The sequence below is a fragment of the Camelus bactrianus genome, chromosome 16, assembly GCF_048773025.1.
Source record: "Camelus bactrianus isolate YW-2024 breed Bactrian camel chromosome 16, ASM4877302v1, whole genome shotgun sequence".
NCBI lineage: Eukaryota > Metazoa > Chordata > Mammalia > Artiodactyla > Camelidae > Camelus > Camelus bactrianus.
Window position 1 is genome coordinate 33,885,340 of NC_133554.1, and position 26,872 is coordinate 33,912,211.

At 56.8% G+C, this 26,872-nt stretch overlaps 3 protein-coding genes across 9 annotated transcripts in view; 2 read left to right on the forward strand and 1 right to left on the reverse strand.

Moving 5' to 3' along the window:
• COL1A1 (collagen type I alpha 1 chain) lies at positions 1-17,600 on the forward strand. Its single transcript, XM_074343012.1, has 51 exons — positions 1-240; positions 1,770-1,964; positions 2,099-2,133; positions 2,233-2,268; positions 2,358-2,459; positions 3,273-3,341; positions 3,580-3,624; positions 3,785-3,838; positions 4,019-4,072; positions 4,603-4,656; positions 4,773-4,826; positions 5,159-5,212; positions 5,300-5,344; positions 5,462-5,515; positions 5,631-5,675; positions 5,839-5,892; positions 6,148-6,246; positions 6,332-6,376; positions 6,478-6,576; positions 6,708-6,761; positions 6,880-6,987; positions 7,066-7,119; positions 7,387-7,485; positions 7,644-7,697; positions 7,788-7,886; positions 8,636-8,689; positions 8,898-8,951; positions 9,070-9,123; positions 9,233-9,286; positions 9,744-9,788; positions 9,881-9,979; positions 10,252-10,359; positions 10,791-10,898; positions 11,107-11,160; positions 11,373-11,426; positions 11,661-11,768; positions 11,856-11,909; positions 12,031-12,084; positions 12,222-12,383; positions 12,469-12,576; positions 12,742-12,849; positions 12,950-13,003; positions 13,101-13,208; positions 13,622-13,675; positions 13,791-13,898; positions 14,248-14,301; positions 14,631-14,738; positions 14,828-15,110; positions 15,219-15,409; positions 15,693-15,935; positions 16,051-17,600. Exons 1-51 carry the CDS (start codon positions 132-134, stop codon positions 16,195-16,197), a joined length of 4,398 nt encoding a protein of 1,465 aa, XP_074199113.1. The 5' UTR covers positions 1-131; the 3' UTR covers positions 16,198-17,600.
• The window catches only part of SGCA (sarcoglycan alpha), a 17,163-nt gene continuing 7,647 nt past the window's right edge, over positions 17,357-26,872 (reverse strand). For 3 of the 4 annotated variants that reach the window (XM_010949124.3, XM_074343015.1, XM_074343013.1), the window contains exons 9-10: positions 24,801-24,994; positions 17,357-21,623 (exon numbers count right to left, since the gene is read on the reverse strand). In XM_010949124.3, the coding sequence (XP_010947426.2) occupies positions 24,814-24,994 (181 nt within the window). In that variant the 3' untranslated portion in view covers positions 17,357-21,623; positions 24,801-24,813. Of the gene's footprint in view, positions 21,624-21,695; positions 23,935-24,800; positions 24,995-26,872 lie in introns of those variants that run through there. The other variant, XM_074343014.1, reaches the window with a different exon arrangement.
• LOC105064237 (histone H1.9) overlaps positions 21,556-26,872 on the forward strand; it is an 8,251-nt gene continuing 2,934 nt past the window's right edge. For 2 of the 4 annotated variants that reach the window (XM_074343017.1, XM_074343019.1), the window contains exon 1: positions 26,402-26,808. The gene's annotated coding sequence lies outside the window, so the exon portion shown is untranslated. Of the gene's footprint in view, positions 21,694-21,818; positions 21,928-22,884; positions 23,012-23,768; positions 23,926-26,401; positions 26,809-26,872 lie in introns of those variants that run through there. The other 2 variants (XM_074343016.1, XM_074343018.1) reach the window with 2 other exon arrangements.

The following is a 26,872-nucleotide window of genomic DNA, read 5'->3' on the forward strand; positions in this document are numbered from 1 at the left end:
GCCGGTGGTCGGAGCAGACGGGAGTTTCTCCTCGGGGTCGGAGCAGGAGGCACGCGGAGTGTGAGGCCACGCATGAGCGGACGCTAACCCCCACCCCAGCCGCAAAGAGTCTACATGTCTAGGGTCTAGACATGTTCAGCTTTGTGGACCTCCGGCTCCTGCTCCTCTTAGCGGCCACCGCCCTCCTGACGCACGGCCAAGAGGAGGGCCAAGAAGGCCAAGAAGGCCAAGAAGAAGACAGTAAGTCCCAAACTTTTGGGAGTCCAGGGTTGTTTGGTATCTTGTCCTGCGCTTGGTCCTGAGGGTCCGCCGCTTAAACTGAGACTCGGGATGCTCCGGAGACTCAGGGATGGAAGGAAGACGGTGAGGGCTCTTCCTGGCGTCCTGGGATAGAAGGCAGTGCACTCTGGGTGGGGGTGTGGATGAACACCTCCCCACGAGAGTGGGAGAGGAAGATGCAGCACCGCGTGAGCTGGCACGCGAGGAGTCTTGAACTCGCACTGTGAAGTACAGCGGGGAAAATGGGGTCTGGGCCCCGGGTGGGGGGAAAGTACATCGAAGATGGGATTGGGGAGACGAGTGGGGAATTTGGAGCCCAAGATGTAAAAGCAATCACGAAGGCTATGGGATGATTCATAAGGAAAGATTGTTTGCTCTCTCTGCAGGATAGACAGTGTTCCGGGGGCAGCGGAGGTGCTGGGCTGAGGGGGGAGGGGAGGGGGCGCGTAGAGTGGGCGGGTTGGAGCATGAGAAACTTTGGCGCGGACTTGGCCAGGCAGGGTCCTTGCGCCCTCTGCTGATCAACACTAGGCACTACGCCTCCCTGTCCAGCGCTTCCCCGCTCAGGAGCTAGAGCGAGAAGACCCGGGTGGTTGCCGGGTGTGTACCCCACCCCTAGACCTGGAAAATAAACCTGGGGATGGGGTAACCTCTGTCTCTGAAAGAAGTGGCCAGTTGAGGGAAATTGCTTAGTGTTGCCCGCCATCTAGTGGCCGTCTGGGTAGACGCTCCGTGGTGGGCGTGGTTAACTTATTGCATTTACTGTTTGCGGACTTCTAGTTCTTTGGCTAAGGAGTGACCAGAGGCACTGGCTGGCTTTGGGAAATGGAGATTGTCCCCGAGAGAGGCCCTTTGAGATGTCTGGGCGCCGGAGATTAGGGCGTATCCTACTTTTCGGGTACATCTCAAGTCTCTGGGTGGGATCCCACCCAACCAGACCCTTTCCATCCTTCTAGCCCCGCCCACGCCATCCCACCTGCCCCGGGAATGGGGCGGAATCTGGGCTGGACCTCCCATCTCTCCTCCCATCCCCTCCTCCTGTCTCCACCCAAACCACACCCCACAAGCCTGACCTTTGGATGGAGCGCTTACTGTTGTTTCTCTCTTCCCACTTCCCCACCCCTACTCCCCCACCCAATGGCTTTTTATTTCACTTGGCTTCAGCGCATATGGACTGAGGTTGGGATTGGAAGCAACCCCGGACTAAAGCTTTGTTTAAATTCCTAAGAACTGGAAAGAGTTATAGCCGCCCTGGCCAGGCGCCTCGGCCCTGTCACTGACGCTGATGAGGAGCAGATGAGCTTCTAAGGATTTGGGGAAAGGGAAAACAAAAACCAAAAAAGAAAAAAAAGGGGGGGGGGCGGGAAATGGCAAATCTAAATATGCCTCTAAGACAGAGGGGAAGGGATGATGGGGTTGGTGTACCTGGAGCCCCGAGGTGCAAGACTCACGAGCCGCTGACCGCCCCCACCTTCCCCCTCTTGTCACAGTCCCACCAGTCACCTGCGTACAGAACGGCCTCAGGTACTATGACCGAGACGTATGGAAACCGGTGCCCTGCCAGATCTGTGTCTGCGACAACGGCAACGTCTTGTGCGATGACGTGATCTGCGACGAAATCAAGAACTGTCCCGGCGCCAAAGCCCCTCCGGGCGAATGCTGCCCCGTCTGCCCCGATGGCGAGGGTATAGCTCCGGGCCTGGGGCGGGGCGGGTGAGGCTGGAGGGGAGCACTTTGTTGCCCCGCGCGGGCAAGGCCACTGCCGCCGGGAGCATCTGGAGCAAACCCTGCCTCTAAGCCGCGTCTCTTCCCTCCCTAGCGTCACCCACGGACCAAGAAACCGCGGGAGTCGAGGTAATCCTCTGCCCTCAACTTCGCCACCCCGCCCGGGACTCTTCACAGTTCTCCTTCACTAACTCGGCTTCTTTTGTTTCTTCTCCCCCAACCCCATAGGGACCCAAAGGAGACACTGGCCCCCGAGGCCCAAGGGTAAGCGTTGCCCTCTCTCGGCTGTTGGGGGCTGGAGGTGGGCGTGGCTTCTGGCCTGCGCTCACCCCGCCCGCCCTCTCCCGCTGCAGGGACCCGCAGGCCCCCCTGGCCGAGATGGCATCCCTGGACAGCCTGGACTTCCCGGACCTCCTGGACCTCCCGGACCTCCTGGACCCCCCGGCCTCGGAGGAGTAAGTGGATAGTCCTGGCGTTCGTGGAAGGCTTTGTGTGCTGGGCATCACCACATCCCGCCGCCTCCCCCCCCCCCCGCCCAGGATGTTTTTCTTTGCTGGGGTTTTTGAGGGGCAGATGGCATACTTTATATTTTGAAATGATTTTAAACTTACAGAAAAAAAAAAGAAAAGTTGCAAGAATAATGCAAAGAACTCACACATCTCCTTCGGTTCATCACATTTCCTTTATCAGTCTATATGTACACATATAATTATCAGGATGTTTTTCTGAACCATTTGAGAGAAGTTGTTGATGTTACATCCCTTTGCTCCTAAATACTTCCGCATGTTATTTCGTGAGAACAAGAACATTCTCTCATTCTCATACACGACCACTGAACAATAATTATATTTTGGAAATCTAGCTGATGCAATACTATTATCTAACATGCAGTCCGTATTCAAACTTCACCAATGTCCCAGTAACGTCCTTTGTAGCATTTTCTCCCCCTATCCAGGATCACAGATTGCATTTCACTGTCATGAATGTTCCTTTCATCTGGAACATTCCTTAGGCTTTGTCTTTTATGCCACTGAAATTTTTTGAAGAGGCCAGTTGTTTTGCAGACTGTCGCTCAGTTTGGATTGGTTGGATGTGTCATGATTAGATACAAGTGATGCGTTTTGGGCAGGACTATGCCACACATAATGTCGTCTGCATAGCGCATCACATCAGGAGGCACATGACATCGGTTTCCCCATTACTGGTGATATCTTCTGCCTTTCAGCTCACCATCCTGACCTTGCTTTCTCATGCACTCTCTCTTCTAGAACTTTGCTCCCCAGATGTCTTACGGCTATGATGAGAAATCAACAGGAATTTCCGTGCCCGGCCCCATGGTGAGCTACCAGCAGGAGGTGTAGATGACAGAGGAGCAGATGGGGATTCAGACAAGATGGGCTAATGAAGGCATCTGGCATCCGGGGTGGCCTAGATAATATAGGAGGTCGAGATGACCTTTGAGACCTCAAAATCCAGAGAGGATGCAAGGCAACTGGGTGGTTCGAACAGGGACCATGGGAGATAACCTTTCCTACACAAGCATCACTGTGGCCTCCCTTTCTTTTCTTTCTGTAGGGTCCTTCTGGTCCTCGTGGTCTCCCTGGCCCCCCTGGTGCACCTGTGAGTATCCAGGATGTCTACACTACCTTGGGCTTCGGTCTTTTGGAGGGAGGATTGGGATGAGCGTAGGGAAAGTGCTCAGAGATTTCTTGGTGAGATGGGGGGAAAGTTTGGCAGGGACCTGCCCTTCTTACCCTATCTTGCTCTCCTTGTTCTCCAGGGTCCCCAAGGTTTCCAAGGCCCCCCTGGTGAGCCTGGCGAGCCTGGATCCTCCGTAAGTGCCACGGACTTGTACTCTCTATGCAAACACACCCTTCCTCTGCAAACATATGGATTCTCCTATTGAAGGACCCCCATCTGGGATCTTTCTTGACTCCTCCTTCTGATCCCAGCCTTCTCCTTCTTATTTTCTTATCTTGGTTATCCTAACATCCTCTCTTCCTGTCTCCTCTAGGGTCCCATGGGTCCCCGCGGTCCTCCTGGCCCCCCTGGAAAGAACGGAGATGATGTAAGTAGCCCTGGTGAGGAGAGGTCACCTGACCCCCACCACCTCCATGGGCTAGGTCCCTATAATCTCCACTCCAGTGCCCCATCACCTTTAGAGCTGATACCCAGAGGAAGGAGGGCACATTGTCCCTGATGCATGGGACTGCTCTTGAACAAAGATCTTCATCCTCCTGGGATGTTTCCCAATCTTCCTAACAGGGGTGGCTGTCCCTCCCCTCATCCCAGCCACCTTAAAGCAGTCCCCAACCCCGTCCCTTGGGGTGAATGACTTTCTTATGCTTAACCACTCTGGGCACCTCAGATTTGCACTCCATATGGTGAGATTAAGATGCTGGTGACAGAAATAGAGAAATTCCTTTGGAGGGACTCAAAATTCACCAAGCAAGTGTTTCACGATAGATATAAACCAAGATAAGATTCTGAGCCCCTAAGCCTGACTCTCAATCATCCAATCCCAGGAGGGCTTGGACCTTCCCTGGTTTTCCAACTCAGGGGACACAGGCACAGTGACCTTTTCTCTCTCTCTCTCAGGGTGAAGCTGGAAAGCCTGGTCGCCCTGGTGAGCGTGGGCCTCCTGGACCTCAGGTGAGCAGGATGGTGGGGCTGGCCCCCTAGTTTTGCTGCATTTGGACTTCGTTTGGGAGCTGTGTCCACGGTGTTGCCTTCTAATGGCTCTGCCTTTGTCTGTCTTTTCTCTCTAGGGTGCTCGGGGATTGCCTGGAACAGCTGGCCTTCCTGGAATGAAGGGACACAGAGTGAGTCCCCTTTGCATCATCTAAGTTCCCAAAGTCCCAGCATCCCACCATTCCAGCCCTTTCCCCAAAGGATCCTGGTGTCCTGATGGGGTGGCAGCTACATAAGTTCCAAGGGGTAGAGAGAGTAGACATCCAGAAGAACTTCCCTTCATTGGGAAAGAAATCCCAATAAAGGGATGGAGTGAGATCTTGGGCCACTTGGGGTTTAGTCTAGCTCAGACACAGCGGGTTAGCTGTAATGGCCCGCTGAGGCTTCTCCTCAGGTCTGGGAGGGTGTCAAGGTGATCCACCATCTCCATAGGATCTCACTTTGGCCCTTCTTCCTATCTTAGGGCTTCAGTGGTTTGGATGGTGCCAAGGGAGATGCTGGTCCCGCTGGTCCTAAGGTAAGTGGCTGTATGAATGTTGCGGTCCTCTGCCTGGCCCCTGGTCCCCTCACGAATGAATTCCTAACGCTATTCTCTGCTCTGTAGGGTGAACCTGGTAGCCCTGGTGAAAATGGAGCTCCTGGTCAGATGGTAAGTGTGTCCAGTTCTAGAAGGAAGAGATGAAGCAGGGTGTAGGGGCAAGACGGGGACTTGGAGGAGAGGGTTGTGTCTCCCATCTCACTTGGCTTCTCTTGGTTTTGTTGTCAGGGCCCCCGTGGTCTGCCTGGTGAGAGAGGTCGCCCTGGAGCCCCTGGCCCTGCTGTAAGTACTCCTGGCCCCTTGGGGGCTCCCATGGTTCTGGAAGGGGTTCCTCAGGAACTAAAGGGACTGGGCAGTGCTCAGTGAAGGTAACCCTGGCTTCCCCTCTCTCCTGCAGGGTGCTCGTGGAAATGATGGTGCTACTGGTGCTGCTGGACCCCCTGTGAGTACAGACCCTAGACCTCAGCGCCTGGGAGTGGGGAGGGGTCTCAGTGCCAGCTCTTGGGGCTGATTCCGGGGGCAGGTCTGAACCCTAAGACCTCTTCTGTCCCAGGGTGTGACTTGAAGCTGCCATCTTCTTGCTAACATCTCTCTTTCATTCTCAGGGTCCCACTGGCCCCGCTGGTCCTCCTGGCTTCCCTGGTGCTGTTGGTGCTAAGGTGAGACGCCCTACCCTCCTCCTCTGAGCACAGATCCCACAGGCCAAGGGGTGGGTGTCTCCCTGCTCCTCAAACCAGAGGGACCCAGAGTGGCAAGAGAAATGCCCAGTCCCCAACACCTTTGTCCTGGGGTCCCCTTCTCTGATCTTGGAGTCCTGACTCTCGATCTTCTGTCTCGACACTTTATTCCCTGTCATCCGGAGGTAAGGCTGGGCTCCCAGGGTGGCTCCTGACATGCTCTTTCTTCTAATCCAGGGTGAAGCTGGTCCCCAAGGAGCCCGAGGCTCTGAAGGTCCCCAGGGTGTGCGTGGTGAGCCTGGCCCCCCTGGCCCTGCTGGTGCTGCTGGCCCTGCTGTAAGTGTTACCTCCTCAGTGCCCTGTGACCCTCCTCAACTCAGAGTCCTTGCCTGTCTCTCACCCACCTCTCTCTGTTCCACAGGGAAACCCCGGTGCTGATGGACAGCCTGGTGCTAAAGGTGCCAATGTAAGTATCCTGCAGGTTTCAGAGTTGCCCCTGGTACCCACCTTCCTCTGCTCCATCCCATGACCTCCACTCCTGGGCTCAATTTGTTCTGCCTCCCGCAGGGCGCTCCTGGTATTGCTGGTGCTCCTGGCTTCCCTGGTGCCCGAGGCCCCTCTGGACCCCAGGGCCCCAGCGGCCCCCCTGGTCCCAAGGGTAACAGCGTAAGTACCACCTGTCCCTCCTGCCCCACCCCATGCACTGCTGGCTGGAGTGACCCTCGTCTGGGGAGCATGAAGATCCAGGCCAACTGAGCATCCCTCACTTTCCACTCATCCTCTTTCCCCCGACACAGGGTGAACCTGGTGCTCCTGGCAACAAAGGAGACACTGGTGCCAAGGGAGAGCCTGTAAGTCCCCTGCAGCTCCATCTGTCTGTCCTGGGAGCCCCTGGGGGGAGGCCCAAGCTGGAATGGGAGCCCCTGGTGCTGGAGGCTCAGCCTCAAGCCAGCTCTCTACCCTCCCCAGGGTCCCACTGGTGTTCAAGGCCCCCCTGGCCCTGCTGGCGAAGAAGGAAAGCGAGGAGCCCGAGGTGAACCTGGACCCGCTGGCCTTCCTGGACCCCCTGGCGAGCGTGTAAGTGCCCCCTTCTCCACCCCCAGTGCAGCCTGGCGCCTGCGTGTCTGAGCTCACTGACCTCCTCTCCTCCTACAGGGTGGACCTGGTAGCCGTGGTTTCCCTGGTGCAGATGGTGTCGCCGGTCCCAAGGTAACCTCTCTTCCTCCCTGGACCTTACCTTCCTCTTCCAGGTGTAGTCACCCACTCCCTCTCCCACCACCCAGTCATCAGTGCCCCATCCTGGGGCTGCAGACCTCCTTCTTCACACTCAGCCTCACCTTGACCTTCCCACCACCACCAATGCCCCTCAAAGCGCTGCCCCGCCTACCCAGTCCACTGCCCAGGAAAGAAGACGCCGGCCCCTGGCAAAGAGGCCCAGACTTGAACCCTAATTGTTGCTGTGGCTCCCCCAACCAGGGTCCCGCTGGTGAACGTGGTTCTCCTGGCCCTGCTGGCCCCAAAGGTTCTCCTGGTGAAGCTGGTCGCCCCGGTGAAGCTGGTCTGCCTGGTGCCAAGGTGAGACCCTAGCCCTCTGCCCAGCGTGGCCCAGGACCCTGCCCATTCTCTGTGGGCTCTGGGATGAAGCACTCTGGAGCAGGACCACAGATCCGCCTTCTAGAGTGTCCTCCACCCTTGTCCCCCAACCTACTCACATCTCTCTGCCTTCCCCTTAGGGTCTGACTGGAAGCCCTGGCAGCCCTGGTCCTGATGGCAAAACTGGCCCCCCTGTAAGTATCACTCTCCTGTGTGGCCCCCTACCACTCTCCTGACCTCCCACCCTCCGTCCTCACCTCTACTTTTGTACCTTCCATCCTCAGGGTCCCGCTGGTCAAGATGGCCGCCCCGGACCCCCAGGCCCTCCTGGTGCCCGTGGTCAGGCTGGTGTGATGGGTTTCCCTGGGCCTAAAGGTGCTGCTGTGAGTATTCAGCGAGGTGTAACGCAGAATCTCAGAGCCGGGGACAGACACACTCAGGGTGGGGGTGGGGAGAAGAGTCCTGGCGTTGGGGCCAGCTCTGCCACTGACTTGCTGTTTGTCACTCACTGCCCCTCTCTGGGCCTCAGTCCATAAATTTTATCCATAAAATAAATGAGAAACCTCTCCTGGCTCCACTGCCATTGCTGTATCCCTGCAAATAAGTTTTGTTGGTGCCCCACATACATACATACATGGGGAGAGGATGGGCCTTTTACATGACAGTCACCCCTAAATCTTGGTGGGTTCTTTGAGGTTCAAAAGGAGATATCAGAGGAGATTAAAGCCCTTTGCAGCTCAGATCACCACAGGCTTGTGATGGAGAGAAGAAAGGGGGGAGAGGGTGGAGAGAGAAGCCTAAAGGCAGGTGGTCTAAGAGGAGAGGGCTCAGGGAGAGGCCAAAAGACAGAGCAGCTGAAGCCAGCAAAGGCCTTCCCCCGCTGCCAGCGCAGTTAATTTTTAAAAAGTAATAAAAAGCTCCTTTAAAAAATTCCAGTCAGTGGTGGTTTCATAGGTGTGTACATCTATCAAAATTCACCAAATTGTCCATCTGAAGTGTGTGTAGTTCACTGTACAGGAATTATACCCCAATAAAGGTGTTAAAAAAGTTCCACTCAAAGTAAGCAGGTGGGACCCAGGACGCCCCAGTTTCCCATTTTAGCCCCTTCAGCCCTAACTCTCTTTCCCCACAGGGAGAGCCCGGCAAAGCTGGAGAGCGAGGTGTTCCTGGACCCCCCGGCGCTGTTGTAAGTATCTCTTTGGTCCCTGTCCCCTTTCTGCCTCTGCCCACGTCACCTCCCGACATCCTGCAGGAGGGGGGATGCAGCAGGCTGCAGCCCACCACCAGGGCGTCAGAGCCCCAGGCCCAGGCCCCCCCACCCCGGGCCTATGCGCTCTTCCTCAGCTGCCCGACTGCCTCACCACCCTACGCCTTTTCTCACTGTCTCCCCACAGGGTCCTGCTGGCAAAGATGGAGAAGCTGGAGCTCAGGGACCCCCCGGACCTGCTGTGAGTGTCCCTGACAGGGAGGCCTAGAGAGGGGGCATTGCGGAGCAGGAAAGGGGAGACATCCCCCTGTGCCCCTTCTCCTGGGCCTTCCCTTGACCATGGCATTCCCTCTACGCAGGGCCCTGCTGGTGAGAGAGGTGAACAAGGCCCCGCTGGCTCCCCCGGATTCCAGGTGAGGCCTCATGACTGTCAGGGTGTTGGGAGAGGGCTGCGGGGAACACCCCTTTGTACTCTTCCAGATTCTAATCCTTCTCTTCCTTCCCCCCTTTTCCCACCTATAGGGTCTCCCTGGCCCTGCTGGTCCTCCTGGTGAAGCAGGCAAACCTGGTGAACAGGTAAGAGGTAGCAGCCAGCTGGAAAGATGAGGAGTGCAGGGAATACAGAGGGAGAGTCCAACCCTCCTCGCTAATCGGACAGCCATCAGTTAGAGGGATCAAGGTTAGACACGAGGAGGGACTTCCCATCATGAAGGGCGTTACACAGAGGGAAACAGGGAGCTGCATCTCTGCCCGATAGGCCCTGGAAGAAGCTGCATGGCTGCTGGTCTGGGTGACTTCTTTTTAGAGCTGCTAAATACTCTGACTTTCCCTCAACCCCAAGTTTGGGGAGAGGGGTGGGCTTTGGCACATCCTAAGAAGAAGTAAAGGGATTATCCCAGTTTAGTGCTGAGGAGGGGGTCGATCTCTAATCACAGACCCCGGGGGCCAGCCCCCCGGAGGAGGACAGGAGTCCTTTGTAGTTGGGAGGGCCAAGATGGATTTCACTCACTGTCTGTCCTTCCCTCCTCCTCAGGGTGTTCCTGGAGACCTGGGTGCCCCCGGCCCCTCTGGAGCAAGAGTAAGTAGAGCCTTTTGCTGCTTCCACAAAGATGTCCGGCGCTTGGCCCTGCCTCTGGAGCGGCCATCATGTGCCCTGTCCTTCCTTTCCAGGGCGAGAGAGGTTTCCCTGGCGAGCGTGGTGTGCAAGGTCCCCCTGGTCCTGCAGGTCCCCGCGGGGCCAACGGTGCCCCTGGCAATGATGGTGCTAAGGTGAGGGCAGCATGAGGACCAGGCCTCACCCTTCCTGTGGGGGGTGGATGCCTGGCTGTCACCACAGCCAACTAGATGTTGGGAAGGGACTGGGGACAAGACTGGGGTGGGGTCCATGTGCAGCCTAAGGTTCTGGGCTGTGAGCTTTCCTCTTAGCTACTGCTTGTCCTTGGCCTCAGAACCAAGGCTGGGAGAAACTGAGAGGGGGCTCAAAGCTGTGACCCACTTCCGAGACCCCAGGCCTCACTCCAGTCTTCTTGGTTGTCACATAGGGTGATGCTGGTGCTCCTGGAGCCCCCGGTAGCCAGGGAGCCCCTGGCCTTCAGGGAATGCCTGGTGAACGAGGTGCAGCTGGTCTCCCAGGCCCTAAGGGTGACAGAGTAAGTTGAACTCCCCCTCCCTTGAGCCCTGTTGGTTCCCATCTCTCTGCTGTGGATTCCTCTGCATCTCTCCTTCCCCTCCCTGGGGCCTTTCCCTCTTCTCCTTAACCTCCCTTCTTCTTCTCTGGCCTCTTGGCTGATGAATCCTCTACCTGCAGTCCAGGCCCTTCCCTTCCCTTGTGTTACCATGGCAACAAGAGGTGGAATGCCTCCTACATAACGGCTCCCTCATTCATCCTTCCACGCAAGGCGTGGGGCTACTTAACCTAGGTTCCCCCAGAATCCCCACACAGACACCTTTCCACTGAAAGATCTTGAGTCCTTGGCACAGGTAGGGGCAGGGCAGAGCTGGAGAGGGGTCACACAAGCAGGATGCTATAGGTCACCTCCTTGCCCAACACTGGAAGTCTCAGGCTTTCCCCTGTCTTTAGGGAGATGCTGGTCCCAAAGGTGCTGATGGTTCTCCTGGCAAAGATGGCGTCCGTGGTCTGACTGGCCCCATTGGTCCTCCTGGCCCTGCTGGTGCCCCTGGTGACAAGGTGAGGTGGCTGCCTCCCCACCTTCTTCCCTGACACACAGTTTCCCCAGCAAGCCTGGGCATGATTCTGAGGGCAAGGCAGCTCCTGCCTTTCCAAGCTGGTGACCCGAAGTGGCGGAACCAGGAGGGAGGGGGACTCTCCTGGAGTCATCTACTGGGACCATTTGGTGTGGACCCCTGACCTTGAGCCTCTTGTCCCTCCCTCTCAGGGTGAAACTGGTCCTAGCGGCCCTGCTGGTCCCACTGGAGCTCGTGGTGCCCCCGTAAGTACAGAAGACCTGGTTAAGGCTCCGTACTCAGCCCTTCTCTCCCTCATACTGCACCCTGGCCCTCTTTCTGTCCCTCCTCCACCTTGGCCCCCACCTGTTATGGTCCTTGGGGAGTGCTCCTCAGGCTTCTCTGCTGCCCTCCAGTCGACCCCATCCCGCCTTCTCCCAGATCAGGGCATCTTTCCATTTGCCTCCTTTTCTTCTAGGGAGACCGTGGTGAGCCTGGTCCCCCCGGCCCTGCTGGCTTCGCTGGCCCCCCTGTGAGTACCAAGATCCCCTTCATATTCCATCTCCAGGCGGACCCGGGGCCTTGGGTGACTGGATGAGGACAGAGGCATTGGGAGATTCAGGGAAGGAGGGTGGAGGTGGAATTGTCTCCCTTTCAAGCATCTCCCCGCCTGGAGTTCCTGTCCTTCCTCAGCCCTGTGGAACCGCCCGATTCCCTGGGCTGGCACAGCCCTCTCCTCTGCTCACCACACTCCCTCCTCCCCCAGGGTGCTGACGGCCAACCTGGTGCTAAAGGTGAACCTGGTGATGCTGGTGCTAAAGGCGACGCTGGTCCCCCTGGCCCTGCTGGACCCACTGGACCCCCTGGCCCCATTGTGAGTATCTCACCCTCTGGGCTCCAAACTGCTGGCAGGCTGGACCCAGGACTTGCCTGTCCCTGACACCTCTATGCTCTCTTACAGGGTAGTGTTGGTGCTCCCGGACCCAAAGGCGCTCGTGGCAGCGCTGGTCCCCCTGTGAGTACCTTGCTCTGACTCTCCACTGAGGCTCTCCCTGGCCTGTGTTTGGAGGTAGGGGCGGCTAAGCCAGGTAAGGGGGCTGTTCTCCTCTGATGACTTGTTTGTCCTCTTCTGACAGGGTGCTACTGGTTTCCCTGGTGCTGCTGGCCGAGTCGGTCCCCCCGGCCCCTCTGTAAGTGTCTGTGGTGGAGACTCCGCTGGTCTGGGAGGGTGTGGGCCACAGGCTGTCAGGAGTGTGGTGGGCCTGACAGTTCTCAGTGATGCTCCAGAATCCACTGGACCTTGACAGCCCCTCTTCTCCCCGCCAAGGGAAATGCTGGACCCCCTGGCCCTCCCGGCCCTGTTGGCAAAGAAGGCAGCAAAGGTCCTCGTGGTGAGACTGGCCCTGCTGGGCGTCCCGGTGAAGTCGGTCCTCCTGGTCCCCCTGGCCCCGCTGGCGAGAAAGGAGCCCCTGGTGCTGATGGACCTGCTGTAAGTGTTGGGGCTGAGGAATCCAGAGATGGGGCATTGTCCCTGGCCGCCAGAATTCATCTTAACCTCGTCTGCCCCTCCACAGGGCGCTCCTGGCACTCCTGGCCCTCAGGGCATTGCTGGACAACGTGGTGTGGTCGGCCTGCCCGGTCAGCGAGGAGAAAGAGGCTTCCCTGGTCTTCCCGGCCCCTCTGTGAGTGCCCCTTCACCTTGCGGACCCCTGGATGAACTGTTGCAGGACTTGGAGGGCACAGGATGAGGGTGGTGGCGTCAGCGAGGACAGATGTGGTAGACGAGCTGGGAGGCCCTAGGGCCCTCTCCCACCCCTTCTCTGGCCTGACCCTTTCTTCTCCCTCAGGGTGAACCCGGCAAACAAGGTCCTTCTGGACCAAACGGCGAACGTGGCCCCCCTGGCCCCATGGGCCCTCCTGGATTGGCTGGACCCCCTGGCGAGTCTGGACGTGAAGTGAGTTTGCCAGCCCCATTCCAGTGCCCTCAGTGTAGCCATTTTGGCCTTTGCTTGAGCCTCCCTCCCCCTGATGCTCACCTCTCCTCCCTCTCTGTAGGGAGCCCCTGGTGCTGAAGGATCCCCTGGACGAGATGGTTCTCCTGGCCCCAAGGTAAGACGGCTGCACACCAGGGCCACAGCCCCACCTGCCACTAGACCTGACCCCTTCAGCAAGGGCTGACCTGGATTTCTCTCCTCTCCCCGCTCAGGGTGACCGTGGTGAGACCGGCCCTGCTGGACCCCCTGGTGCTCCTGGTGCTCCTGGTGCCCCCGGCCCTGTCGGCCCTGCTGGCAAGAGCGGCGATCGTGGTGAGACTGTAAGTCGCTGGGCTCTGGCCTGCTGCCTCTGGTCAGGCCAGGGACTCTCCAGGCCTGTCGGTGGGCCTGCAGATGGACACCTGACTTCACCTAGGCAGGGGAGGAGAGGGAGTCTACCAGGATGTCTGGGCCCTTGGCCTCTCTGAAAAAATTGAGCCACAGCTCCACCTTAAGGCCCCTCCCACTGGACAGTACCCTGTCTCCCCCAGGGAGTGAGGTTTGCCCCAGCTTACTTGAAGCCTGAATCTATATGAAGATTCATCTGGGGCTCGGGAGAGATGGCTATGGTAGGAAAAGATGTGAGGAAAGAGGAATTTGGCTGAGGGCAGGTCTCATCCTGCATCTCAGGCTGTGCCAGCCCTCAGCTGGGCTCTCCCTGACCAGGATCTAATGTTCTCTCTGCTCTCCCTAGGGTCCTGCTGGTCCTGCTGGTCCCATTGGCCCCGTTGGTGCCCGTGGTCCCGCTGTAAGTGCGCTGCTCTGGCCCTCATGTCCTCAGAACCCTTGTCCACATGTGAACTGCACCCCACTCAGTGCTAATGGAACTTCCACCTGACAGCCTGTCCCCATCTCTCTTCTAGGGACCCCAAGGCCCCCGTGGTGACAAGGGTGAGACAGGCGAACAGGGCGACAGAGGCATTAAGGGTCACCGTGGCTTCTCTGGTCTCCAGGGTCCCCCTGGTCCTCCCGTGAGTACACCCAGCCCCTCCCCAGCCCCCAGCTGCCACTGCATCTCCTTTCATCATCTCCCCAAGCCCTGCTGTGTGATGGGTCGGTGGCAGGCACTTTGCCTCAGTTTCCCTCTCTGGACAGGCATTCTCTTCCCTAGTGGGGACTGGGGTCTGAAGAGTCATGGGCATTTCCAAGTAGTTTCTGAGAGGGTGAGGGGTGCACAAAAAGGGATTGTGGGGGGCGGGGTCTCAGCCTATGGGCACCCTGGGGCTAGACTTCCAGAATGCTGAGGTGGCCAGCGGGGAGAGGTTGCTGGCTGAATTTGACCCACACTCAGCCTGAACTGCCTTTGCATCTCTCCTTCAGGGCTCTCCTGGTGAGCAAGGTCCCTCCGGAGCTTCTGGTCCTGCTGGTCCCCGCGTGAGTCATGTCTTCTATTTACCTGCTCTTTCTGGGTCCCAAGCCCAGGCTCACTTCGGGGCCCTTTGCCTGGGCCACAGGCGTCTCTGGCCTCTCTGGAAAAGGGTCTGGGGCAGGGGATGAAAGAAGGGAAGAGAGGTTCTGGACAACCTCACACAGGCCTCAGTCTCCCCCTTCCTGTCCTTCACCCCACAAAGCTTCCTGGCCCGGCCGTAAGAATGAGCCATAATGGGGCTGAGGAGGCAGAGTGTATGGTGGGCTTCTCTGCCAGGGCAGGGGTGGGGCCGTGCTTTCTGGTAGGCTTTCTCCAACCAGTTTCCTCCTTGCAGGGTCCCCCTGGCTCTGCTGGTGCTCCTGGCAAAGATGGACTCAACGGCCTCCCAGGTCCCATCGGTCCCCCTGGTCCTCGTGGTCGCACTGGTGATGCTGGCCCTGTTGTACGTAGCCCTCCACCTTGTCTGCCCATGCCCTCCAGCCCCGAAAGTGCTGAACCCCGGTAACTCCACTGTCCTCCCTCTCTGCACAGGGTCCCCCCGGCCCTCCTGGACCCCCTGGTCCCCCTGGTCCTCCCAGCGGTGGTTTCGACTTCAGCTTCCTGCCCCAGCCACCTCAAGAGAAGGCCGGGGGAGATGGCCGCTACTACCGGGCCGATGATGCCAACGTGGTCCGTGACCGTGACCTCGAGGTGGACACCACCCTCAAGAGCCTGAGCCAGCAGATTGAGAACATCCGCAGTCCTGAAGGCAGCCGCAAGAACCCCGCCCGCACCTGCCGTGACCTCAAGATGTGCCACTCCGACTGGAAGAGCGGTGAGCGCCACGGGCTGCGCCTCCTGCTCCTGCCGTGACGGGGCTGAGCCCTGAGGGGCCCCCATCCCCAGTGTCCCCTGACTCTTATCTCGCCCTGCCCCGCCACAGGAGAGTACTGGATTGACCCCAACCAAGGCTGCAACCTGGATGCCATTAAGGTCTTCTGCAACATGGAGACAGGTGAGACCTGCGTGTACCCCACTCAGCCCAGCGTGGCCCAGAAGAACTGGTACATCAGCAAGAACCCCAAGGACAAGAGGCACGTCTGGTACGGCGAGAGCATGACCGACGGATTCCAGGTGCGGGAACTGGACCCTGTAGCCACTCTTATAAGATGGGCTGGCCCAGGGCTCAGAAGGGCCTGAGGGTAGGTCCTGGGTGGATGGGTGGACCAGACCACTGCTCAGTTGGATGCACAGAGCTGGGTTGGGAGGCAGGAGACCTGGGTCTGTCATACTGACTCAGACATCGGGTGCCTGTGGGCAGGGATTCATGGGGATTCTCTCAGGGGACTCCAGGGAGGGCGGCCAGGACTAGAAGCTCCAGCACAGCTACTCACACCTCCCTCTCTTGCCCCCACAGTTCGAGTATGGCGGCCAGGGCTCCGACCCCGCCGACGTGGCCATCCAGCTGACTTTCCTGCGCCTGATGTCCACCGAGGCCTCCCAGAACATCACCTACCACTGCAAGAACAGCGTGGCCTACATGGACCAACAGACCGGCAACCTCAAGAAAGCTCTGCTCCTCCAGGGCTCCAACGAGATCGAGATCCGGGCCGAGGGCAACAGCCGCTTCACCTACAGCGTCACCTACGACGGCTGCACGGTGAGCCCAGCGGGCCCCCACTCTGGCCTTTGGCTTTCCAGGCCGGCCACAGTCCCTCCCCCAACTCAGCCCCACTGGATGACACCCCTCTCCCGTTGTCTCCCCTTCACCCCAGAGTCACACCGGAGCCTGGGGCAAGACAGTGATCGAATACAAAACCACCAAGACCTCCCGCTTGCCCATCATCGATGTGGCCCCCTTGGACGTTGGCGCCCCAGACCAAGAATTCGGCATCGACATTGGCCCTGTCTGCTTCCTGTAAACTCCCTCCACTCCAACCTGGCTCCCTCCCACCCAGTCCACTCGCCCCTGACCCTGGAAACAGACAAACATCCCAAACTGAACCCCACAAAAAGCCAAAAAATGGGAGACAATTTCACATGGACTTTGGAAAATATTTTTTTCCTTTGCATTCATCTCTCAAACTTAGTTTTTATCTTTGACCAACTGAACATGACCAAAAACCAAAAGTGCATTCAACCTTACCAAAAAAAAAAAAAAAGAATAAATAAATAACTTTTTAAAAAAGGAAGCTTGGTCCACTTGCTTGAAGACCCATGTGGGGGTAAGTCCTTTTCTGCCCGTTGGGCTTATGACACCCCAACGCTGCCCTTTCTGCTCCTTTCTCCATGCCTACTTGGGGCCTCCCCTCCACTGCTCCCCAAATCTGAGTCTCCCCAAAAGACACAGGAAACATTGCATTGTCTGCCCAGCAACCAAAGGCAATGCTAAAACACCCAAGTGGCCCCCACACTCCTAGCCCACTCCCTTCACCCAGCACCCCCAAACCCTGGGGGGACCTGGAGTTCACAGACTGCCAAAGAAGCCTTACCATCTGGCATCCCCATGGCCCCTGCAACATACTCCTCTTCGTTTTTGAGGGGAGTGTGCCAAGGGGACCACTGGCCCTTCACCACCGGGTTTGGAGGAAAGTCAGAGGGGCCAAGACAGAGCAGAAACATCGGATTTGGGAAACGTGTCCATCCCCTGTGCAGCCTGGCTGGTGGGAGAGACTGCTCTGTTCCTTGTGTAATTGTGTTCCTAAAGGACTACCTCGTTCTTGTCTTTGTGTGTCACCGGGGCAACTGCGTGGGGGCGGGGATGGGGGCAGGGTGGAAGGGGCTCCCCGTTTTATATCAAAGGTGCTACATCTCTGTGATGGGGTGGGGTGGGGAGGGAATCACTGGTGCTATAGAAGTCGAGATGCACCCCCCTCAGGCCAGCAAATGTTCCTTTCTGTTCAAAGTCTTTTTTTATTCTTTGTTTTTTTTTTCCTTGTGGATGGGGACTCCTGTGAATTTTCTAAAGGTGCTATTTATCGTGAAGGGAGAGAGTGCTGGCTCTAGACAGAGCCACTCACTCTCCACCCTCTTCTTCATCCCCTCGGCCGCCTCTCACCACCTCCGGCCTCTTTCTCCCCACCTTTCCTCTGAAACCCTCTCCTTCTCAGCTGCATCCCATCCTCATGGCCTCTCTCTCCGTCTGTCCTGCGTCCTCTCTCACTGGGTTTCAGAGCACAATTTCCCAAAGCACAAAGCAGTTTTTCCCCTTAAGGGTGGGAGGAAGCAAGAGACTCTGTACCTATTTTGTATGTGTATAATAATTTGAGATGTTTTTAATTATTTTGATTGCTGGAATAAAGCATGTGGAAATGACCCAAACAGACCTGCAGTGGCCTCCTAATTTCCTACCTTGGAGTCGGGGGAGGGGAGACCTGGGAAGGGAGCTCTGGGGTGGTTGGTCGTCTCTCCTTGGGTTTATGCCCCTTCCCCCCTGCTCATCTAGCATCCTCGATGGTCCCTCCCCCTTCCTCTTGCCTTTCTCATGCCTTAACCCTGTCTCTCTACTCTCTCCTGCAATCTTCTCCCACCCCCTCTTTTCCCTCACAGTGCTATACAGGCAACCCACTTGTGCAGCACACTCGCATACACGTGCACACACATGCACACTCGCACACACATGCACACACACACACGCCTCCCTTCAGATTCTGAGCTGCCCAAGCCTCATGCCCAAGCCTGTCAATGCGATCAACTCTTACTGCCCCTCCTCTGCTGTGAGCACCCCGCAAGGTTGGAGGGCTGTGGATGGCACTGCCCCAGGGGCACTGGGAGGCCCGTGGCTGGGCGAGGGAGGAGGGACAGCAAGGAGTACCTAGGGCCTCGATCCCGGCCAGAAAAGCCTCTCCCTGGGGAAACTCAGAGGGTCATCTGTCCTCGTCTCCTTTCTCGCCCGCCCTCTCTGAGTTCCTCCAAGGGAGCAGCCAGCAGTGCAGCACAAGGAGGCTGTACCGAGCCTGCCCTGAGAGCCGGAGAAGACCTGGAGGGGGAAATGCCTCCTCTCCTTCTCCTGGGCTCCCCAGGGAAGGAGAGAGGAAACCACTGACCCTCAGCAGAGCCTCCCCAGGACCTTGGAGAGCTGCTGTCCAGGCGTGTACCTGGTGCCACCACGAAAGCAATAGGCCCTGACCCCTCAGGTCTCCCTTGGCCTTTTAGGTCCCCAAAACATAAGATCCCAGGGTTTGGAATGGCCTGGGGATGTCATTTCGCCCAGCCCTTGCCTCCTGCCCCTTTCTTCTCCTTTTAAAAACCTCTGGCTTCCTCTTCCTCCTTCTCTCTCCATTCCCTTTCCTTCTCCCTCTGCCTGTCCCTCCCTGCTGGCCTGAGAGTTTGAAGTGCCCAGAGGGAAGGTGACTGGTCAGGTCCCCAGTCACAGGGAAGGAGGACAGCAGTGTGAGGTCCGAGGGGACACAGAGGATCCAGAGAGTCAGAACTCTAGAGCAGACCAGGCACCCAGAGACCTAGAAACAGGGAGAAGCTGTCCTGCCTCTCTCCCAAGGTCTCAGGGCCTAAGCCTCAAAGGCAGGAAAGACCCTTGGGTCCACAGAGAGATGGACGAGTCCACAGAGGTCATCACCTTTGATACTAGTACTGTGGCTGTTATTAAGTTGTCATGGTTGTTAATTACAGCCTTGAATAATTCATCATTCACTCTTCTACCACATTCAGGACAGCATAGAATTAGCCTAGAGAGAGTTAGAAATTGTGGCAGGTAAACAAAAGTTTATTCATATGCACATTACCCGAAGTTGCCTGGTGAGCCTCTGATCAGTCTGTTGATTGATGGGTGATGCCTGCCTGACACCAGCCTAGGTAGCTCCCATCCACCTGGACCTCCTGCTCCCTGGGGCCCTTGGCTGTCTTGGCCCCATCCCTATCTGCCTCCATGGGGGATCCAGAGACACCCCCAGCCTAACATTAAAGGCTTTACCTGGCCACTACCCACCTGTTCACAGTCACTGTCTCCTCCCCTGCCCACACCTGTCATACCAGCCAAAAAGGGTGAACAAAATTCCCCGTGATGCACCACCCTTCTCAACTTCCAGGCCTTCCTTTATGTTTCACATGTCTCACTGTGCCTTCATTCTCCTGCCTAACCCCGGGGCTGAGTTCGCCTTGGAGTTTCCAAAGCCATCCACATCTGCGAAATTCACCTTGGCATTAAGACCAGACCTCGGTGCCACCGTTAGGCTGACGTGTTTTCACCCTGTGTTATTCTCTCCAGGCCGAGCGGAGCCAGCTGAGGTCGGAGGCCAGGTGCTGTGATGCAGGGCTAGGCGCAGGGTCCGGGCGAAGATACAGGGGAGGTGAGGTGGAGAGGTGGCCCCTCTAGGTGAGAGTGTGGAGGTGTGAGCGTTGATGTGAAAAGGTGTGGGCAAGTGTGAGAGGACGAGCAACTGCAGACCAGCCCCCGCGTGGGAGCAGACAGTGATGGAAGGTTCTGGGCCTGTGCTTGCTGCAGTGACAAAAGTGCTCTCTATCTGTGCCGTCCAGTACGGTCGCCACTAGCCGCAGGTGGCTATCGAGTGCCTGACATGTGAATAGTGCCACTGAAGGACTCAATTTAAAACTTTTTTTTAATTTCTTTTTTTTAAATGGAGGTACTAGGGATTGAACCCAGGACCTTGTGCATGCTAAGCATGCCCTCTACCTAGGGGAGCTATACCCATTTCCCTAAATTTTAAATTTTATTGTAATTTATCTTATTAGCTACTCGTAGCTATTGGCGAAGGTGCTGGGCAGCAAAGCTCTAGCTAAAGCAGTGACTACGCCGCACACTGCATGTGTGCAAATCTACTGGTGGGCACGCGCATGTGCAGGCAGTGTGTGCACACGCACGTGTGAGGGCACACAAGGGGACGACGCACGTCAGGGCAGGAGTGGTGGCAGAGCCCCGCTGTGCGGCCCTCCCAGTGTCACATGATGCGGGGCCAGATTGTGGTTCCAGTGTGTACGCCGGACAGGAGGGGAGGGGGACAAAGGGGCCATTGTATCACACTCCCCACTGAAGCCCTCCTCTCCCCTGACATCACTGCTGCCCTAAATACAGCTGCCCACGCCCGCTCCCCCAGACCCGCTGCCCGCTCGGAGGCGCCGCGTGGCCTCCCCACCCTGCTCTGCTGGCTCATTGTTGCCTTCTCTCTGAGAGGACGGGCCACATCCTTGTAGCTGATTTTTCAGTCAAATCCAGATGGATAATTCTAGAAAAGGAGGAGACTTCATTTGGAATTGTTTTTTACTTTTGCTGCTTTTTCAGAAGCCTGGGTCTCTTGTGGCAGGAGCCCAACTCCTGGCAGGATTTTCTAGAACCGAAATTTGGTGGCTTTTCCCTCTTTTTTTTTTTTTTTTTCCAACTCCTTAACCCTCAACTTCCCAGGTGCCTCCAAGACCTTCTTAGACAGAGCTGGGTGAGGTTGAGAGGGGTTTCTAGCTGGAGTGAGGGAGCCTCAGGTGAGGGGGCATGCAGGGCCGGGTGGGGCTGAGTGGGGGCGCGTGAGAACATGGGGCTCTCAGAGACAAGGCCACGACTGTGGGAGTCTGTGTGGTGAGCGAGGTGGGTCTGCCTCAGTCGTCCTGTGACTACGCACCCACCCAGGAGCAAACACGTCTGTGTTCAGAGGGGCCCTGCACATGAGTGGGTGTTTGGGGTGGGCAGGATCTGTGCATGTGGAGACAGCTTACACACACACACACACACACACACACACCCGCAGCCGGAGAGATGCTCTCTGAGCTGTGAGAATGCGTGTGTCTAGGCATTTGGGCCGTATGTGCATGTAGGCAGGACAGAGGGCACCAGAGGGTCTGTGTGATAAGGATGAAGGGACAGATAGAGCAGGGAGGAGTGAAGGGAGAGGAGGAGGAGCTGCGTGCTGGAGGAGGCCACCATCCTGAAGTCCAGGGCCGCTGGGACCCCGGTGATGCTGAGCAGCTCTGTTGCTGCATCCATTTCCTGGTCTGAGAAATGTCCACGGACCAGGAGACAAGACCCGGGAAGAAGGATGGCCCTTGTTTCGGAGGGTAATCAGGCCCTTACATACACAGAGAGTCCAACGCTTTGCAGAAGATGTGCACGGCAAGGCCGGGAGGAAGGTGAGTTTGTGCACTTGGGTGCTGGAGAGAGCGGGGTTTTCTCTGCATAAAACAGTGGAGGAAAAGGAAGATGGGGTGGGGTGGGGACCAAAGCACATTTTAGAACAAGGAGATCACATATTCAAGTGTGAGATGACTTCACTGCTGTGAGGCAAACCCTTCTCGTTCCTCAGGTCTTCGGAAAACCCTGACACATGCAGAGGCCTGGTGTGAGTGGGTGTTCTGGAAGCGGGCTGAGTTCTGGGTTTGGATCAATCTGCAGTGGAGATAGAGGAAGGAAAATGAAACCAGCACTGCTCAAGAAAAATATATTGTGAGCCACATATGTAAGTTTTCATTTTCTAGCAGCAATATTAAAAAATTAAAAGAAACAGGAGATATTAATTTTAATAAGATATTTTTACTGACTCCAATATCCCCAACTATTATCATTTCATCACCACATTTGCAGCACATCTCAATTTGGAACCTACATGTCAAGTGCTCAGCAGCCACAGGAGGCCAGTAGCTGCCATACCCGACAGAGCAGGATGGAACAGCAGATCAGAGCCGAGGACCAGGTGAATTTCAGCCTCCACTTGCAGAATGGAAACTGAGCTCATTTAATTGGAATCTTAGGGGACAGGGAAACTTCATGAACCTCTGGTTTTGGGGTGACCATGGGAGTGCTTGTATGTATTAAAGTCTCCATTCTTGTGAGCTGCCAGTTGCCAGGCGCTCTCCTGGTCCTCTCAAATTCTCACAAAAGCCCCAAGACAGTTATAATTAATGTCTATGAGTAAACTGTCAGAGCCATGATCGGAGCCCTGCTCACTATGACTCCAAATCCCAACAGATACATCAAGGGAGCTCTCTGTGAAACGTGTGTACACGTGTCTCAAGAATAAAGGAGAAGAGTCCACAGGGGGCTGAGGCTAGCTGTAGGGGTGCCCTGTGTCCCCACTTCTGGCAGAGGGCCTCCTCACCAACTTGAGGTGGTGAGGAAATGTCTAGAGTCAGGCCATGCATGAGGGCTGGGTCTGGGATGCAGGTGGACACATGGGGTCATGTGGGCAGTGTGGTTGTGGCACTTGGAGGGGACAGAGGAGTGAGGTCAAATGTCAGGATGGAGGGGACAGCTGCTATTTGTTCTCGGTTGTGAGGGGCTGGGGTGTGGCTGCCAGATGGAATCCTGCCCCTCGGGGAGTAGACGGGGAGCTGAGTGTGTCCACACCGTCCCCACGTGCTGCCAGGTGCAGTCGGGCGGGTGTCTGTGCCCGGGCACAGCCCGCTGTCCTCCGCAGTCACGCCATCCTCCCAGCTCCTTGTCTGGGCCACTTCCTCCCCGGCTGGCAGCCAGGCTCCCGTGTGCTCCTGTAGCTGAGCTGGGAGGGAGGCGCTGCCAATATCCCAAGGCAAAGTCCAAAGCGGGGCTGGCCTCGGACTTTCCCATCTTTGGCCGGCATGGGAAGAGCACAGAGGTCCAAGGTGGGAGCACGAGACAGGGAGACGGGAGCCCCCGCTTCACAAGGACAAGGATCAAACAGGAGCCACCCCAGACAGCGGGCTGACTGCACGGAGCCTCCAATCAGAGCAGACTCGGTGCAGGTCCTGGTTTTGGCCAGACGAGGGGCCCCCAGGAAAGGAAGAAATTGTGAATGGGAGGTCAGAGGCACTCTCCTGTCAGAGAGCCTGTGTGGTAGGGGGTGGTTACCTAAAGAGCCCTTCAGTCAACAAATGTTTATTGAGCACATGCACTGCTTGGCGAAGCCTCCTCCTGCCTCCACGGATGCTCTGGGATTAACTAACGGACTAGCGGGTGGAGAGTGGCTATCGAGGTGGGGAGAGGACCCAGAAGATAATAGTGGAAGCTTTAGCAATGGCCTTGCTCACCCGTTTTGCCCAGAGAGGAGGTCAAGTTCCTTAAGGGCTCTGAGCAGCCCAGCCCTGTTGGCCTCTCCTTCCTGAGCGCCTACCACATGCAGGCACTGCGCCCACTGGGGGCACACAGAATCTTGCCCCCTTGGAGCTTACATTCCCGAGCTGTGGCTGACCCCAAGGAGGCACCCATACAAAGCACATCCTCAGAGAGCAAGGAGGCTGTGCGGGGTGCCCTGGAGGCCAGGCCGGAGGGGGCTCTCTGAGGACCTGCCATTTGGGTCTGCACTGCACTCATTGGGGAGTCATGTGGACATGGAGGGGCCTGGGGTTCCCAGCAGAGGGAACAACAGGAGCAAAGGCCCTGCAACAAGGGTGTGTTAGGAGGTAGTGTGGCTGGAGCAGGCAAGTGGAGGGAAGGAGGGGATGAGGTCAGAGGGATGGACCGGGTCTGTACCAAGAGTGTGGCTTCACTCGGTGTCAAGGGAAAGCGCTGGAGGGTTGAGGGCAGAGAGGCGAGACTCCCTGACTGTTCCTTTTAAAGGATGGGCCTGACTGCTGCTGGAGGCGAGACTGAAGGAGCAGGGAGGAGGCAGGGAGGCCACAGGGAGGCTGTTGTGCAGGTCCGGGAGCAAGATCCTGGTGCTGGCCTGGGAAGGTCATTGTGGAGGCCATGAGAAGTGGATGGATTCAGTACAAAGGTAAGGATTCTGGAAAGTGAGACAAAGGGGAGGAGGTCCACGGGCAACCTGGGGCCCTCATGACTCCTCGCCTATACATTTCTGAACAATGGGATGCCATATTCAGATACTCAGCCCTCCTCAGGGTCCTTGGCCCTGGGGACACCACCATTAGACTGTGGGCTGCTCCGGCCCCTTTGGCCTCCCCTCAGCCCCAAGGCTGGGCCTTTGCCTCCAGGTGAGGGAAAACTCTGGTCCATGCCCCCCCCCCGCACCCCCAACCCCCACCATGGGGAGAAGGGATAATTGAGCGTCAGCGCCAGGTCAGTGGGGGAGGGTCCAGGCCTAGTGTGAGGAGTCAGAAAGGGATTGAGAGGCCCCCTCCTTAACTATGGCCCCTCTGGGGCTTAGTCTCTGGCCTGTCCTCCCAAGGGAGCATCAGCATTGAGACTGAGTGTGCCCTTGGGGGAGGGGCAGAGCCAGCCTGTGCTGGTGGTGGCCACCTGGGGAAAACAAGCTGTGGCTGCTTCCTGGCCAGCCGAGCTCTCCAGGGCTCACATGGGGCCAAGCTAAGCCGGTGACATTAAGCTCAACAAGGATTGCAGGCTGTGCAGTGTCCTGTGGACCTTGGCCCTGTCCATGAGGAGCCCACCAAGCTTGGACATTCGGAGTCCTGAATCCCAACCCTGTCTCCATATCACCCTACACAGCTTACAAAGGGGCTCCCCCTCCAGGGGATCTGGAGCCTGGATCTCCTGCTTCCAGAACCCCTCAGCCCTCCAGAAGGCAGCGTGGAGGTGGAGGTGCATCTCTTCCCATCCCCCTACCTGCCCCAGCCTTGAGATGGAGGCCACCTTATTCCCAGAAATGAGGCTGACATCTCCCTGCGGACCCACCTGTGCAGGCCCCTCAGTGCTGGTCCAGGATGAGGGGCACCTGGGCGCTGTCCACCTGGGGGGGCAGCCGCTCACCGGTGCGCACGTTGAACATAGGCAGGGTGGAGAGTGGCCGGGGTACGTCTCGGCTAGCTGCCATCTGTCGCAGCTCCTCTGTGTTCCCTCGAATGGTGCAGTGGTGGACCATCTGGATGCTGTGGGCACAGGGCCAGCAGTCATCAGCTCTGGGAGGCAGCCCCTACTTGGGGCCCAGCTTGGCACTACCTCGGAGCCACCCCAGTCTTCCCCACCTGTGATGTGGGGGAAGATGCACACACATGATGGGTGGGGAAGGACAAACAGAAAGTTCTATGGTGCCAGCTCAGTGTCCAGTGACTAAGGCATGGGATCTGGGTGCAGACAGCCTGGATTCAAAGCTGGATGTCCTTTGCAAGTTGCTTAACCAGTCTGTGCCTCAGTTTCCTCAACTGTAAAATGGGTATAATAATAAAACCTACTTCCTAGGGTTGTTGTTGAGAGTAAATGAGAAAATGCAGGCTGAGTGTTTAGAAGAGTGCCTGGCACATGGTAAGAGTTCCTGAGCTACTAAGACTTGAATAGATACCCACAGAGGATATGTATTTCCAGAGGCCATTGCTTGCTGGGCTTTATCTTGTTTTTATATTCTGATGACCTCCTGGGTCCCTTCTAGCAATCGGTTCCCTCTTCTAATACTCTCTCCTCACCCTGAGCATCCCTTCCCTCCCCACCACCCCCATAGCAGTCGGGCCGACCTACTTCCTCCACCTTTTCCTAGCCTTTGCCGGAGCTCTTTCCTGCAAGGCTTTGACTGCTTATCTTTCGGATCCTCAGACCCGTGTTCCGCTCCCGTTGTACCTTGCCCTTCTCCTGCCCCGCCCCAGGCTGCCCCCAGCATTGCCCAGCTCAGGATACTAAGTCTTCCTCCCTGTATGTGTTTCACACCAAGGCTCCTTGAAGTGGAACCAGGCCCCGCCCTGGAAACCCCAGCAGCTCCCAAATGCACCGACCACCACACCCATTAGGGAGTCTTTCCTGAGCTCTAGCTTGAGTTTCTCCTAAGAAGGCTGAGCCTCATTCTCATGGGACATTCCCATGGGCTTGCTTTCTGCTGTCCAGAGGCAACTTTGGTTCGTTCTGAGAAGGAGGGTTTAAGCATGGTTAAGCATGAGGATCAGCTTTGGGTTTGAATGTGAGTTCCACAGCTTACTGGCTGTGGGACCTTGTGTAAGTTCCTTAACCTCTCTGTGTCACCATTTCCTCCACTGTCATGCAGTTGTTGTATGAATTAAATGAGTTCATACAGGAAAAACATTTACAAGTCTACCGGTCAGCATGCAGCAAATGGTAGTTATTATTATTATTATGGGGAAACTTCAGTTGCTATTAATATCGTGGGTGTTGTTTTATTTTAGTGTGATTACTGCTGAACTTGGCCTCCAGGAGAGGGATATGTTCAAACCCTTTCACATGAAACCACCCACATTTTGGGGCTCAGCCTGGAAATGTTTTGTTTTAGACAACCTGGTTGCTGGGTCAGGCAGACGGCACAGACTTTTCAGTACAAACCATAAGAACTGGTTTTCTTAAAGGGGTGTGTGGGGGGGGGTCTCCCAGGCAGGGCGGAAGCAATCATGCTTAGCACTGGATTACTGATCAGGTTGGGGAAGGAAGATAATCCCCACCCATGTCCAAGTCTCAAGTAGTGGGCACAGACTCCAGCTAGAGCCTGAAAGATTAGACAGGAAAGACTTTTTAGCTTCCTGCTGAATGAGCCACACTCCTCCCAGGGGAGTAGGACCAAGTACTTCCTGGAACAGCAGGAGGAGGTGGAGTCATCCTCTTAAGGCTAGGGGAGGGTCAAGATGAGCTATTGAGTCTGGAATTTGGCAAACTGAGTTGTCCAAAACACAATTTTCCATTCCCAGGCAAGGGGAGGCTGAGAGGGAAAGGGGGCGAGAAGAGTATGGAAGCAGAGGCAGCCAGACAGGTATGCTCCCCTGGTGGGGGTGGGGGTAGTTCAAGGGCCCCTTCCCACCCCCAGCCCCACATCT